Source organism: Ranitomeya imitator, chromosome 2 (genome assembly GCF_032444005.1).
Source record: "Ranitomeya imitator isolate aRanImi1 chromosome 2, aRanImi1.pri, whole genome shotgun sequence".
Taxonomy (NCBI): domain Eukaryota; kingdom Metazoa; phylum Chordata; class Amphibia; order Anura; family Dendrobatidae; genus Ranitomeya; species Ranitomeya imitator.
Genome location: NC_091283.1, coordinates 362,286,946 through 362,302,205, shown reverse-complemented (window position 1 = coordinate 362,302,205; position 15,260 = coordinate 362,286,946). Strand labels below are relative to the sequence as shown.

The following is a 15,260-nucleotide window of genomic DNA, read 5'->3' as shown; positions in this document are numbered from 1 at the left end:
CGCGTTGCTGCGAGGGTCTCTTACCTCCTCCTCCAAAATGGCTGCTGCATCCGGGTCCTGCAGGGAGGTGGCTTCACTGAGCCTGCTCAGAGCAGGCGCCGGGAAGCCTCCAGAAGTGCACGTCAGATCGCTGATCTGACACAGCACACAGCAAAGTGTCAGATCAGCGATCTTACACTATAACATGATGCCTCAACCCCCCCCCCCGGGGCAATGTTATAGTGTAAAAAAAAAATATTCACACGTGTAAAGAAAAAAAAAATTCCTAAAAAAAACAAAAAACAAATATTGTTCCTATAAATGCATTTCTTTATCTAAATAAATTAAAAAAAAACAATCAAAGTACATATATTTGGTATCTCCGCGTCCGTAACAACCCCACCTATAAAATTATATATCACTAGTTAACCCCTTCAGTAAACACCGTAAAAAAAAACGAGGCAAAAAAACGCTTTATGCTTTATTATCATACCGCCAAACAAAAAGTGGAATAACACGCGATAAAAAAGACTGATGTAAATAACCATGGTACCGCTAAAAACGTCATCTTGTCCCGCAAAAAATGAGCCACCATACAGCGTCATCAGCGAAAAAACAAAAAAGGTATAGTCCTCAGAATAAAGCGACGCAAAAATAATTATTTTTTCTCTAAAATAGTTTTCATCGTATAAAAGCGCCAAAACATAAGGTATCGCTGTAATTGTACTGACCCGAAGAATAAAACTGCTTTATCAATTTTACCAAACGCGGAACGGTATAAACGCCTCCCCTAAAATAAATTCATGAGTAGTTGGTTTTTGGTCATTCTGCCTCACATAAAAAGCGATCAAAAAATGTCACGTGCCCGAAAATGTTACCAATTAAAACGTCAACTTGTCCCGCAAAAAACAAGACCTCACATGACTCTGTGGACCCAAATATGGAAAAATTATAGCTCTCAAAATGTGGTAACACAAAAAATATTTTTTGCAAAAAAAAGCGTCTTTCAGTGTGTGATGGCTGCCAATCATAAAAATCCGCTAAAAAACCTGCTATAAAAGTAAATCAAATTCCCCTTCATAACCCCCTTGGTTAGGGAAAAATTTAAAAATTAAAAAAATGTATTTATTTCCATTTTCCGGTTAGGGCTAGGGTTAGGGCTAGGGTTAAGGCTACAGTTAGGTTTGCGGCTAAGGTTAGGGTTAGGGTTTGGATTACATTTACGGTTGGGAATAGGGTTGGGATTAGGGTTAGGGGTGTGTCACGGTTAGAGGTGTGGTTAGGGTTACCTTTGGGATTAGGGTTAGGGGTATGTTTGGGTTAGGGTTTCAGTTAGAATTGGGGGTTTCCACTGTTTAGGCACATCAGGGGCTCTCCAAACGTGACATGGCGTCCGATCTCCATTCCAGCCAATTCTGCGTTGAAAAAGTAAAACAGTGCTCCTTCCCTTCCGAGCGCTCCTGTGTGCCCAAACAGGGGTTTACCCCAACATATGGGGTATCAGCGTACTCAGGACACATTGGACAACAACTTTTAGGGTCCAATTTCTCCTGTTCCCCTTGGGAAAATACAAAACTGGGGGCTAAAAATAATGTTTGTGGGAAACAAAAGATTTTTTATTTTCACGGCTCTGCGTTATAAACTGTAGTGAAACACTTGGGGGTTCAAAGTTCTCACAACACATCTAGATAAGTTCCTTGGGGGGTCTAGTTTCCAATATGGGGTCACTTGTGGGGGGTTTCTACTGTTTAGGTACATTAGGGGCTCTGCAAATGCAATGTGACACCTGCAGACCAATCCATCTAAGTCCGCATTCCAAATTACGTTCCTTCCCTTCCGAGCTCTGCCATGCACTCAAACGGTGTTTGCCCCCAACATATGGGGTATCAGCGTACTCAGGACAAATTGGACAACAACTTTTAGGGTCCAATTTCTCCTGTTACCCTTGGGAAAATACAAAACTGTGGGCTAAAAAATAATTTTTGTGGGAAAAAGATTTTTTATTTTTACGGCTCTGCGTTATAAACTAGTGAAACACTTGGGGGTTCAAAGTTCTCACAGCACATCTAGATAAGTTCCATGGAGGGTCTAGTTTCCAATATGGGGTCACTTGTGGGGGCTTTCTACTGTTTAGGTACATAAGGGGCTCTGCAAACGCAATGTGACACCTGCAGACCATTCCATCTAAGTCTGCATTCCAAATGACCTTCCGAGCTCTGCCATGCGCTCAAACGGTGGTTCCCCCCCCCCCTACATATCAGGTATCAGCGTACTCCGGACAAATTGGACAACAACTTTTAGGGTCCAATTTTAACTGTTACACTTGGAAAAATACAAAACTGGGGGCTAAAATATAATTTTTGTGGAAAAAAAAAAGATTTTTTATTTGCACGGCTCTGCATTATAAACTGTAGTGAAACACTTAGGGGTTCAAAGCTCTCACAACACATCTAGATGAGTTCCTTAGGGGGTCTACTTTCCAAGATGGTGTCATTTGTGGGGTTTCAATGTTTAGGCACATCAGTGGCTTTCGAAAGGCAACATGGCGTCCCATCTCAATTCCTGTCAATTTTGCATTGAAAAGTCAAATGGCCCTCCTTCACTTCTGAGCTCTGCCATGCGCCGAAACAGTGGTTTACCCCCACATATGGGGTATCGGCGTACTCAGGACAAATTGTGCAACAAGGTTTGGGGTCCATTTTCTCCTGTTACCCTTGGTAAAATAAAACAAATTGGAGCTGAAGTAAATTTTTTGTGAAAAAAAGTTAAATGTTCATTTTTATTTAAACATTCCAAAAATTCCTGCGAAGCACCTGAAGGGTTAATAAATTTCTTGAATGTGGTTTTGAGCACCTTGAGGGGTGCAGTTTTTAGAATGGTGTCACACTTAGTTATTTTCTATCATATAGACCCCTCAAAATTACTTCAAATGAGATGTGGTCCCTAAAAAAAAATGGTGTTGTAAAAATGAGAAATTGCTGGTCAACTTTTAACCTTTATAACTCCCTAACAAAAAAAAATGTTGGTTCCAAAATTGTGCTTATGTTAAGTAGACATGTGGGAAATGTTACTTATTAAGTATTTTGTGTGACATATCTCTGTGATTTAATTGCATAAAAATTCAAAGTTGGAAAATTGCGAAATTTTCAAAATTTTCGCCAAACTTCCGTTTTTTACAAATAAACGCAGGTAATATCAAAGAAATTTTACCGCTATCATGAAGTACAATATGTCACGAGAAAACAATGTCAGAATCACCGGGATCCGTTGAAGCGTTCCAGAGTTATAACCTCATAAAGTGACAGTTGTCAGAATTTTAAAAATTGGTCTGGTCATTAACGTGCAAACCACCCTTGGGGGTAAAGGGGTTAAAGAAGTTGCATCTCTATATGGGAGATTTATATAGGTTTTGTAGGTATGGTATATTGTTGTTTTCTTATTTTAGTTTAATTACAAAACGGGGGCTTTGGTGGAATTAGGCGAGGTTGTAAGTATGGTTTAATTGAGATTATTAAAGGAGTTTGTGCCATTTTTTCAATTAAAGGACTTTATTCTTGGTGTCTGTGTTTTCACACAGTGTGACTATGGGGGTAGTAATGGGGGCGTCTTATTGACGCCACTCCACACAATACCACACAAAATATTTAATAAATAGCACTTATCGTATTTCTACTTTACGTCCACAGCATTGTTCAAACATTCTTTTATTCGTTAGGACTTTAAATGGCTTAAAAAAAAAACTTATTATATGTTCAAGGAGATGTACAAAGTCTATTTTTTGTAGAGGAAATCACTTTTGGAGTTACTTAGAATGCCTATTTTTTTTTTTTTTTTTAGAAAATTGCACTCCTCATAGTAAAAAAAAAACAACTTTTAGGTGTATCACAATAAATGTTGATGTAGCCCCAATTTTTTTTCAATTTTACCAGCAAAAATGGAAAAAAATGGACTGCACATTATATTTTGCAGCTTCTCCTAAATATCACAATATCATACTTTCTGGGCACATGTCAGGGCTCAGTAGGAAATGAGTGCCATTGGGCTCTGGGGATGCAGATTTTGTAGAATAGTTGCAGGCCTCATTTGCAGATCCCCTAAGGTCCCAGAACGGTAAAAAAAAGAGAAAGGGTATGTGCACACATTCAGGATTTCTTGCAAAAATTTCCTGACAAAAACCGGACATTTCTGCCAGAAATCTGCATGCTTTTTTTGCGCATTTTTTGCACGTTTTTTACACGTTTTTTTCCGGAGCTTTAAATAGCATTAAATAGCTGAAAAAACGTGAAAAATCCGCAAAATTAATGAACATGCTGCTTTTTTTACCGCAATGCTTTTTTTCGCGGAAAAAAGCACATCATGTTGACAAAAATTGCGCAATGGATTCTAAATGATAGGATGCATATGTATGCGCTTTTTATGCGTTTTTATCGTGTTTCTATAGCAAAAAATCCTGAACGTGTGCACATACCCAAAATCACATTAAATTTACTCAATTTCCCTTAGTGAAATTCATCTTTAGGAGTATTGACTATTTTCCCTTCTTCCATGACAGGACGACCTGAGAGAGGGTATCCACCCACCAGGACAGGAAACCTACTGAATAAAAAGGCAGTACCTCTTCTCTGCATCAGTTCGTTTCTATGTCCTCTTGGGAACTTGCAGGAAGAAGCAGTACACTTACCCAGGAGGGTGTCCGGGAACATAGGATGCCAACCTCGGGTGAGAAACGCCGACCGGGAGGTTGTTGCAGCACCGTGCAGGCTGAGACCTCCTGAGCAAATGTCTCCTAGCCGACACGGGTCCCGGGTCTGCGTGCGCTGGGGGTTGCAGGAGCACCCCAGCAATGTGAGCTGGGATGCACTTCCAGGTCTGCGCACAGCCGGACACGCTGGAAGAATCCGGCGTGTCCTGGAGCCGATGGCGCCAGAAAGTGAGGTGGCCCGGGTCTGCGCACACGCAGGACGATGTCCAGCTCATCTCGGTGACGTAGCGCACCGGGAACTTCAGGGGCCATCCGGGTCTGCGCATGCGCAGGGCTTTGGGAGTCCCTGCACACAGCAGGTGGGATTTGAAACCTCAGGAGACGAGGTGGATGGGGCCACCTGATATTTAAAGGGAAGTGCCCAGGAAGATGGTGGCATTTCCTGCAGCATCAGAATCATGGATGAGCTACAGCAGCCACAGCAGGAGCGCCTGATGCCACCGCAGGAGCAGCCGCCACCACTACCACCATCTTCTTCGCTGCAGTCAACACAGGAGCCTTTTCAGAGCCGCCAGCAGCATCAGCAAGGATGCAATGGCAGTCATACAAGTGTAGGAAGGAGAACCAAGCTAATGGTCTCTCCTGCGTTTCTGGTCTGCAACCATTGGGACTGTCACCATTGTTTCAGGTGGAAGAGATTACTGCCCGGAGCAGTTCAGCACTTCTGACTGAAGGGGGCGGGTCCGACATAAATAGGAGTTTGAGCGTGAAGACGGCAGACTTGGCGGGGAACGAGCTTGTGAGTAGTGAGATGGTTAGCGCCCTCTTCACGGGCCATGCTCACTAGCTGTGCCTATACCCCCAGCTAGCCAGACTGCCAACACATCCTACCATCAGCCCACAGAGACTTCCTCACCTGGCAGTGATCAGGACGGAGCACATACCTGGCTCCGCTGACCATCGTGGAAGCACCGCTTAATCCCATCCTTGCGGTGCCTGCTAAGGACCGGCCCATGCTTGTGGCTGTGTCCGCTGGGCTGTGTGCTTCTACTGCGGCCTTGCCTACTGAACTTTCTGCTTCTTCTTTGCCTCCGACCATCACCTCTACGTCACCGTGTGCACAGATCAGTAGATCGTGTGACGAAGAACCCCGAGGATTCGTCGTCAAGGAGAAAGTGCATCGCTCAACTGCAGGACCGGATTGGACACTTCTCGTACCACCTGCGGCGCCACCAAGGGATCTTTAAGCCACATTCCTCCAGCGCACAGAGACTGTTAATTTAACCAGTTATATTCTATTGTATTTGAATTTACCCCATCCTCCAACCACATCCTTTACACCCCTGCTTGTGCCATTACTGTCTTTATATATAAAGCACCTGTTAACCCTTGCTTTGCCTCCTGTGTGTCACTTCATCCTAATCACCTGGTAGCAGGACCAGCCTGGAAAGCAAGGCAGGTCACGAGCCCACCGCCAGGGGAAAACGTTCTTCGGAACCAGCTCATCCTCCGTTTCCGGTTCCGTAGATTAATCAACTGAATCGTGAGTGATCTACGTGAAAATGCAGTGCATTAAAGCAGGCCCCCCTTTCTTTGTGTGTTCCTTACTAGAGAAGGCACCTGAAACATAGTTCTAAGCAGAACAATAGGGAGTGTGTCTTGTGCAAGTGGGATCTATCCCGCCACTTATAATAAGAGACTCTGCCCTGGGTGTATACAGCAGACGATCTCATAAGGAATGCCCGGGTGTGCTATGGACCTGAAAGCCATCATCAGATCGGAGGTCCAGGAGTCCTTAAAACAGCTGATGAGGCAAAGAGAAGAGGGGAAGGAAGCCAGAACTATTGTCGTCAGAGTCTGAAGGATGAGTAGATTTCAAAGGGGGAGGATTCAGACCGCGCGGAGTCATCCTCCTCTTCCTCTGATGAGGACACGGGGGGTAGGCCCTGCTTCCCAGCTGAGGGTACTGACAGGCTGATTAGGGCAATAAGGTCCACAATGGGCATATCTGATCCCAAGACTGTTCAGGACATTGTTTGGTGATTTGGATCAGAGGAAGTGGCGTTCCTTTCCTGCTAATGAAAAAATCAAAATGCTCATTAATAGGGAATGGAAAAGGCTGGAAATTAAAGGGTCACTACCATCATCTTCAAAAAGGGGACATCCTTTTGATGAGGAAGAGGCTGGCATATGGGAGAAGACTCCAAAGATCGACATCGCTGTTGCTTTGTTGGTTAATAGATCTACGTTGCCCTTTGAAGACCTAGGGAGTCTCAGGGATTCCTTGGACAAGAAGGCAGAGGTCTTCCTAAAACCAGCCTGGGAGTCATCGGCAGGCTCACTAAAACCTTCAGTAGAAGCTACCTGCATGGCAAGATCAATGATGGTGTGGCTACAGCAGGTTGGTGACCATCTAAGAGACAACACCCCAAGAGAGAAGATCCTAGCAGATCTTCTGCTGTTTCAGAGAGCAGCTTCCTTTTTGGCCGAGGCCTCGGCCGACTCTGTTAGGTTAGCAGCAAGATCGGCAAACCTCTCTAATGCTGCCCGTAGAACCATATGGATCAAAAGTTGGCCGTGAGATGCTCAGTCCAAAACTAGGCTATGCTCTATCCTGTGTGAAGGTTAATATCTTTTTTGGTCAGACCTTGGACGATACACTTGACAAGGGTCAGACAAGAAAAAAGGTTTTCCCAGTGTGTCTCATCCTCAGTTTAAAAGTTCCTTTCGTAGGAGAAGTTATAGCAGGAATAAAGACAGCGATAAAGATCTTGTTCCCGGGCTGTTACATGAGTGTCTTAGATTTGAAGGACGCATATTACCATGAGCCCATTCATCAGGTACACCAGCAATTCCTGAGGATAGCGGTACATATAAACGGACAACTCAGACATTTTCAGTACAGGGCTCTTCCCTTTGATCTGTCCATGACCCCGAGAATCTTCAACAAGATTGTTCTCGAGGTGACGGCACATTTACGGGAAAAGAACGTGTTAGTAGTGCCGTATCTGGATGATATTTTATTGAGCGGCAGAACAAAACTCGAGTGCAGTTCTCAATTAAATCACATCCGAGCCACTATGTCCAAGCTCGGTTGGATGATAAATATCGCAAAGTCGAGACTGCAGCCCCTGAAGATTCAATCCTTCTTAGGGCTTATTTTGGACTCAGAGAAGCAGGATTTTAGCCATAGTGTCAGCAGCATTGATCAACTCATCATGTCTCTGAGGAAAGCCATGTCCCTTCTAGGATCTATAACATCATGCATCCCAACAGTACTGTGGGCCCAATGTCATTCCAGGGCCTTTCAGCAGGATGTCCTAGAGGGAGAAAGGAAGTTTGTTGGATGCCTAGAAGGAAAGATTATGCTCTCCCAGGAAGCGGTAGATTCCATGGCCTGGTGTCAAGATCCAGGGAATCTATAGCAGGGTGTTCCGTGGTTCCTCCAAATATCGGACGTGATCATGACGGACGCAAGTGCGGAAGGATGGGGAGCGCATCTCAGGGACCATATAATCCAGGGAATCTGGTCAGAGGCAGAAGCAGGTGGTTCCTCAAACCGCAAGGAACTGCTGGCAATAAAGCACGCAGTATTAGAGTTCCCCATTTCTAAGGAAACTATATTCGAATAATGTCGGATAATCGAACATCAGTGGCCTATTTCAATCACGAATGGGCACAAAGTCCCAGCCTCTAATGTGGCTAGCTCAGGAAATTCTCCAGGTTATGGAGGAACAACAGCTACAGATATCGGCCCTACACATAAAGGGGAAGCAAAACGAGGAAGCAGATTTCCTCAGCCGGGCAGCCTTAAGACAGGGGGATGGGAGCTGTATCCATCAATTTGCCAGCAGATTCTGGATCTTTGGGGGTAACCAGAGATAGACTTGTTTGCCAGCAGGAAGACAAAGATCTTCTGCTCTCTAAACCCAAGAGAAAAACCATACGCAGTAGATGCAATACAGATTCCTGGGGGTTTCCAACTGGCTTATGCATTTCCCCTGTTAGGCCGGGGTCACACTGGCGTATTACATCCGATGCGAGATCATCGGATGCGATTTGCTAATGACTCTCGGCTCCTGCTCGCAGCAGAGCAGGAGCCGAGTGTCATGCGTCTGTGCTCCGATTCTCTCGCACAGGGAGGATCGGAGCACAGCTGTGGAGGAGGCGGAGAAATGAATTCTCCATCTCCTCCATTGCTGGGGTCCGCTTATAACGCACAGCACTCAGATGTTATCCGAGTGGTGTGCGCTGTCTCAATCGCACCCATAGGCTTATATGGGTGCGAGTGAGCCGAGAGTTTTCCTCGGTCCGAGACAATCGCAGCATGCTGCGATTGTCTCGGACCGAGAAAAACAGCCGACAAAAAGTCGGCTGCTGGGAGCGGCCCCATATGTTAACATTGGTCCGAGTGCAATGCGATTTTTTATCGCATTGCACTCGGCCATTTTAAACGCCAGTGTGACGCCGGCCTTAATGTTGATCCTGGCAGGTCTGAGGAGGATTCTGGAGGAAGGAGCAGATGTCATTCTTATTGCTCCATTTTGGCACAAAAGACCATGGTTCTCATAGATGAGGAAGATGTCCTTGGCGGATCCCTGGATTCTCCCAGCTATTCCGGGTCCCGTCAGGCAGGGCCCAGTGTCACATCCTCAAAACTCAGGTCTACATTTGACGGCCTGGATTTTGAGAGGGTGCTACTAGCGCAGAAAGGGTTCTCTCCGGCCTTGGTTGCTACCCTGATGCAGAGTAGGAGGCCTATAACAACTAGGATATATGGGAGGATATGGGCTAAGTTTTTGGTCTTTCCAGGGCAGCCTATTGGTGGTACTGTCCGAATCAGAGCTATTTTAGAGTTCCTTCAGAGGGGTATGGAGATGGGCCTAGCCACCAGAACCCTTAAGGTACAGGTATCCGCCTTAGTGGCCCTATACAACTATAACCTGGCGGTGGATAGATGGGTGGCTTGGTTCATTAAAGCATGCCAGAGGTCTAGGCCTATACCGGCTCTAAAAATGCCTCTGTGGGACTTAAATCTAGTCTTGGAGGCCTTAACAAGATCACCCTTTGAGCCCCTTCATGAAGTGGCAGATAAGATACTAACACTAAAAACAGTGATTCTAGTGGCCCTGACGTTGGCCCGCAGGGTTAGTGATTTACAGGTCCTATCTATTAATCATCCCTTTATGCAGGTATCAGATGATCAAGTGGTTTTGAGGCCAGATCCAGCATATCTCCCCAAAGTGGCCTCAAAGTTTCATAGGAGTCAGAAGGTAGTTCTTCCCTCCTTCTGTAGAAAACCGTAGACTGCAGAAGTACACAGACTTCACACACTAGACGTCAGGAGGGTCTTGATGCAGTACTTAGACAAAACTAAGCAATGGAGGAAGGATGAGGCCTTATTTGTGTCATTCCAGGGAATCTGGAAAGGGTGTGGTATTACAAGGGGGACCATAGCTAGATGGATAAGGGACGCCATTAGCGTAGCTTACAACTCTAGTAATAGGCCGGTTCCTGGAAACCTGAAAGCCCATTTCACCAGGGCCATGGCAACCTCCTGGGCTGAAAGAGCGGATGTGTCCATCGACAAGATATGTAATGCAGCCACATGGTCTTCCCCTTCCACCTTCTGTAGACACTATCGCCTCAAACTATCCTCGTCTGTTGACCTGTCCTTTGGGAGGAAGGTATTGCAAGAGGTGATCCCTCCCTAAGGGTGCTTTTGATATATTTAAATCTCTCAGGTGGTGCTGTCATGGGAGAAGGGAAAAAAAAATCTTAGTTACTTAACAGTAATGGGATTTGACAGTGCCCATGACGGCACCATTATATTCCCTCCCCCGCTTTGTCACTTGTGGTGTGCACTTTAAGGATATTAAGAAAGATGTATTTGGTGACCGTTATGTTACTATCTGTCTGGAGGTCCTCTCGTGCTCTGAAACCAAACTGATGTGGAGGAGAGGTACTGCCTTTTTATTCAGTAGGTTTCCTGTGCTGATGGGTGGATACCCTCTCTCAGGTGGTGCTGTCATGGGCTCTGTAAAATCCCATTACCTGTAAGTAACTAAGATTTTTATAACTAGCACACAGTGACTGTTGGAGAATGACAATTGCAAAATATGCCATTTTTGTACTCAATAAGTGGTGCCCAGCTTGTGCTTCTGGAAGCACACAAACTGGAAATATTTAAATTGGTTCTTCCCATCACTGCAATGCCAAACACGTGGACACTAACAGTTTTTGGGCACATTGTAAGGTTCAGAAGCGAGGGGGACATTTGGATTTGGAAACTCAGATTTTGCTGTATTGGGTTATGGAGGCCATGTTGCTTTTCAAAGTCTACTGTTAGATTTTTAACTGTTTTTGTCTTAGTAAATAATTAAATTTTCCTACATTAATTTAAATTTATTTGGGTATTAGAAATGTTATAAAAATATAATTCTTGATATTTTATATTTTATTTAAAGAATCATCTTTATTCCTGGCAAAGGACTGCACAAGGAGATCAGATGGACAATTGGCATCTTCAATTTCTAAATTAGATTACCTTGATATCAATCAAGATATAACTGACGTTTATACTACTATTCCAGATATATCCTCATCCTTTAACAGCAAAGAACTATTATCTCATCCTTTTAAACAAGTCAAATCTTCTGATTCATCACAGACTAATAAGAAAAATAAAAGTCACAAAAGATGTGTTAAATATCATACTGCCCTTACAGCAAGCAACCCATTTTCAAGTTTAGAATATGATAAAAAAATTTCCCTCAAAACATCTATTGTTACACATCCAAATACTCACATAGAGGAGAAAAGGTTTTTTTCAGAGTGTGGGAAATATTTTAACCAGAAATTAGAGCATGTTAGACAAAAAAGAGTTAAAGTAAGAGAGAAGCCATATTCATGTTCAGAATGTGACAAATGTTTTGCAGATAAATCAACGCTTGCTAGACATCAGAGAAGTCACACAGGGGTGAAGCCATTTTCATGTTCAGAATGTGGGAAATGTTTTGCAGATAAATCATATCTTGTTTCACATCAGAGAACTCACACAGGGGAGAAGCCATTTGCATGTTCAGAATGTGAGAAATGTTTTACATATAAATCAAATTGTCTTCAACATCAGAGAACGCACAAAGGGAAGGAGCCATTTTCATGTTCAGAATGTGGGAAATGTTTTGCAGATAAATCATATCTTATTACACATCAGAGAACTCACACAGGGGAGAAGCCATTTGCATGTTCAGAATGTGAGAAACGTTTTGCAAATAAATCAACTTTGGCTAGACATCTGAGAATTCACACAGGGGTGAAGCCATTTGCATGTTCGAAATGTGAGAAATGTTTTACATATAAATCAATTTGTCTTGAACATGAGAGAACTCACAAAGGGGAGAAGCCATTTTCATGTTCTGAATGTGGGAAATGTTTTGCAAAGAAATCACATTTTGTTACACATCAGAGAAGTCACACAGGGGAGAAGCCATTTGAATGTTCAGAATGTGACAAATGTTTTGCAGATAAATCAACTCTTGCTATACATCAGAGAAGTCACACAGGGGTGAAGCCATTTTCATGTTCAGAATGTGGGAAATGTTTTGCACATAAATCATATCTTGTTACACATCAGAGAACTCACACAGGGGAGAAGCCATTTGCATGTTCAGAATGTGAGAAACATTTTGCAAATAAATCATCTTTTGCTAGACATCAGAGAAGTCACACAGGGGTGAAGCCATTTTCATGTTCAGAATGTGAGAAATGTTTTGCAAAGAAAACACATTTTGTTAGACATCAGAGAAATCACACAGGGGAGAAGCCATTTGCATGTTCAGAATGTGACAAATGCTTTGCAGATAAATTATATCTTGTTAAACATCAGAGAACTCACACAGGGGAGAAGCCATTTGAATGTTCAGAATGTGAGAAATGTTTTTCAGATAAATCAAGTCTTGTTAGGCATCAGAAAACTCACACAGGGGTATGTGGATGAAATAATAGCTGATAGTATGACCTAAATTGCAATTGCAAGATTGTTTATTGAAAGGAAATTGATTGCTAAATATTGGATTAGAGAGGAGCATCCGTCCAGACGTGAATTTGTTTCCCAATCAGACCATATACTTCAACTGGAAAAGAGTTTTTATACCAAGAGAAATAAGTTGGAACTATTTCAAAAACTATGGCAGGCGTGGTTGGAGGGGACTCATTAAAGATGTACCAGTATACAGAAATGATCAGTTAAGTTTTCTGTGAACTGAACCAATACCTGATATTGATAACTATGGACGAACTGTTGTCTGCTCTTGGAATGGTCTCCATGAGCGTGGGGGGGAAGGGTTGGGGGAGGGGTTATTTACTTGAAAATGTAAAATGAGGATGGATATATGACATGTGATATATGTTTCTTATGTTCTTGTGTTCAATAAAAAAAATGATTAAAAAAAAAAAAAAGAAAACTCTCAGGGGAGAAGCCCTTTTCATGTTCAGAGTGTGAGAAATGTTTTGCAGATAAATCACGACTTGTTATGCATCAGAAAACTCACACAGGAGAGAAGCCAATTTCATGTTCAGAATGTGGGAAACATTTTACCAGCAAAAAGAACCTTACCAGACATCAAATATTTCACAAAGTGAGAAGCCATTGTCATACCTAGAAGGTGGGAAATATTTTACTTGATAATCATATTTTGTTGACAAAAAAGAAAATTCACACAGGAGGAAATCATATATTTTGACAAAGTATACAAGAAAACACATAACAGAGAGTCAAAGTAATGTCAAATAAGTAAATGAGAAAACAAGTTAGAACTAGTGATGAGCGAGTGTACTCGTTGCTCGGGTTTTCCCGAGCATGCTTGGGTGACCTCAGAGTATTTGTTAGTGTTCGGAGATTAAGTTTTCATCACGGCATCTGAATGATTTACAGCTATTAGCCAGCTTGATTACATGTGGAGATTCCATAGCAACCAGGCAACCCCCACATGTACTCAGCCTGGATAGTAGCTGTAAATCATTGAGCTGAGGCGATGAAAACTTAATCTCGGAACACTAACAAATACTCGGAGATCACCCGAGCGTGAAACCCGAGCAACGAGTATATTCGCTCATCACTAGTTAGAACTCATTAAAATTAAAACATAAGCAGTTACGAATATACATCTGTTATATAAAAAGCAAATTAAATGCAATATTCCATGTTCATAGAATATTTCTCAGTTATATATTTATATATTCACTATGTGGATAAGAGTATTGCTACACCTCCCCATAAAACTCCCAAAAAGTAACCAAAATTTCCTCCTTCCTCTTCTTCCTATCTCTCAATCTCAGCAATCTGCCATTCATCAATCTCTTTCAATCCACAATATCCGTGTGTGCACAAACATCTTTAATAGTGATGGGCGAGCACTAAAATGCTCGGGTGCTCATTGCTCGGGTCGAACTACCGTATATACTCGAGTATAAGCCGAGATTTTCAGCCCATTTTTTTGGGCTGAAAGTCCCCCTCTCGGCTTATACTTGAGTCATACGCAGGGGTCGGCAGGCGAGGGGGAGCGGGGGCTGTCTAATTATACTCACCTACTCCTGGTGCGGTCCCTGCACATCCCTGCTTCTTCCAGCGCTGCATATTCTTCCAGTACTGAACGGTCACATGGTACCACTCATTACAGTAATGAATATGTGGCTCCACCTCCCATAGGGGTGGAGCCGCATATTAATTACTGTAATGAGCGGTAACGGTGACCGCTCAGTACAGGAAGAATATGCAGCGCCGGGAGAAGCAGGGACTGCACCGTGCCAGGAGCAGGTAAGTATACGGGGAGGGGGAGCGCAGAGCTGCGCGATATTTACCTGCTCCTCATTTGGGTGCGGCTCCATCATCAGCGTCCTCTGGCTGTGACGCTCAGGTCAGGGGGCGCGGTGATGTTGTCAGTGCGCGCCCTCTGCTGAACGTCAGTGCTGAGGACAGAGCCACACGAGATGCAGGTAAAAGTGCCTTGGTCCTGAGCGACGGAGAGGTGAGTATATGATTTTTTTTTTATCGCAGCCACAGCATATGGGGCAAGTGACTGTATGGAGCATCTATATGGGGCCATAACGATTGTGCAGCACTATAAGGGGCAGTGACTGTATGGAGCATCTATATGGGGCCATAACGATTGTGCAGCACTATAAGGGGCAGTGACTGTATGGAGCATCTATATGGGGCCATAACGATTGTGCAGCACTATAAGGGGCAGTGACTGTATGGAGCATCTATATGGGGCCATAACGTTTGTGTAGCATTATAAGGGGCAGTGAATGTATGGAGCATCTATATGGGGCCATAACGATTGTGCAGCACTATAAGGGGCAGTGACTGTATGGAGAATTTGTATGGGGCCATAACGATTGTGCAGCACTATAAGGGGCAGTGACTGTATGGAGCATCTATATGGGGCCATAACGATTGTGCAGCACTATAAGGGGCAGTGACTGTATGGAGCATCTGTATGGGGCCTTAACGTTTGTGCAGCACTATAATGGGGCAAGTGACTGTATGGAGCATCTATATGGGGCCATAACGTTT

The 15,260-nt window shown here is 43.6% G+C and overlaps 1 protein-coding gene across 2 annotated transcripts in view; it reads left to right on the top strand.

Annotated features, from left to right (window-relative positions):
- LOC138663855 (zinc finger protein 182-like) overlaps nt 1-13,129 on the top strand; it is a 214,671-nt gene extending 201,542 nt beyond the window's left edge. For both annotated transcript variants that reach the window (XM_069750208.1, XM_069750210.1), the window contains one exon: nt 11,149-13,129. In XM_069750208.1, the coding sequence (XP_069606309.1) occupies nt 11,149-12,680 (1,532 nt within the window). In that variant the 3' untranslated portion in view covers nt 12,681-13,129. The remainder of the gene's footprint in view (nt 1-11,148) is intronic.
- Nucleotides 13,130-15,260: the final 2,131 nt, after the last annotated feature.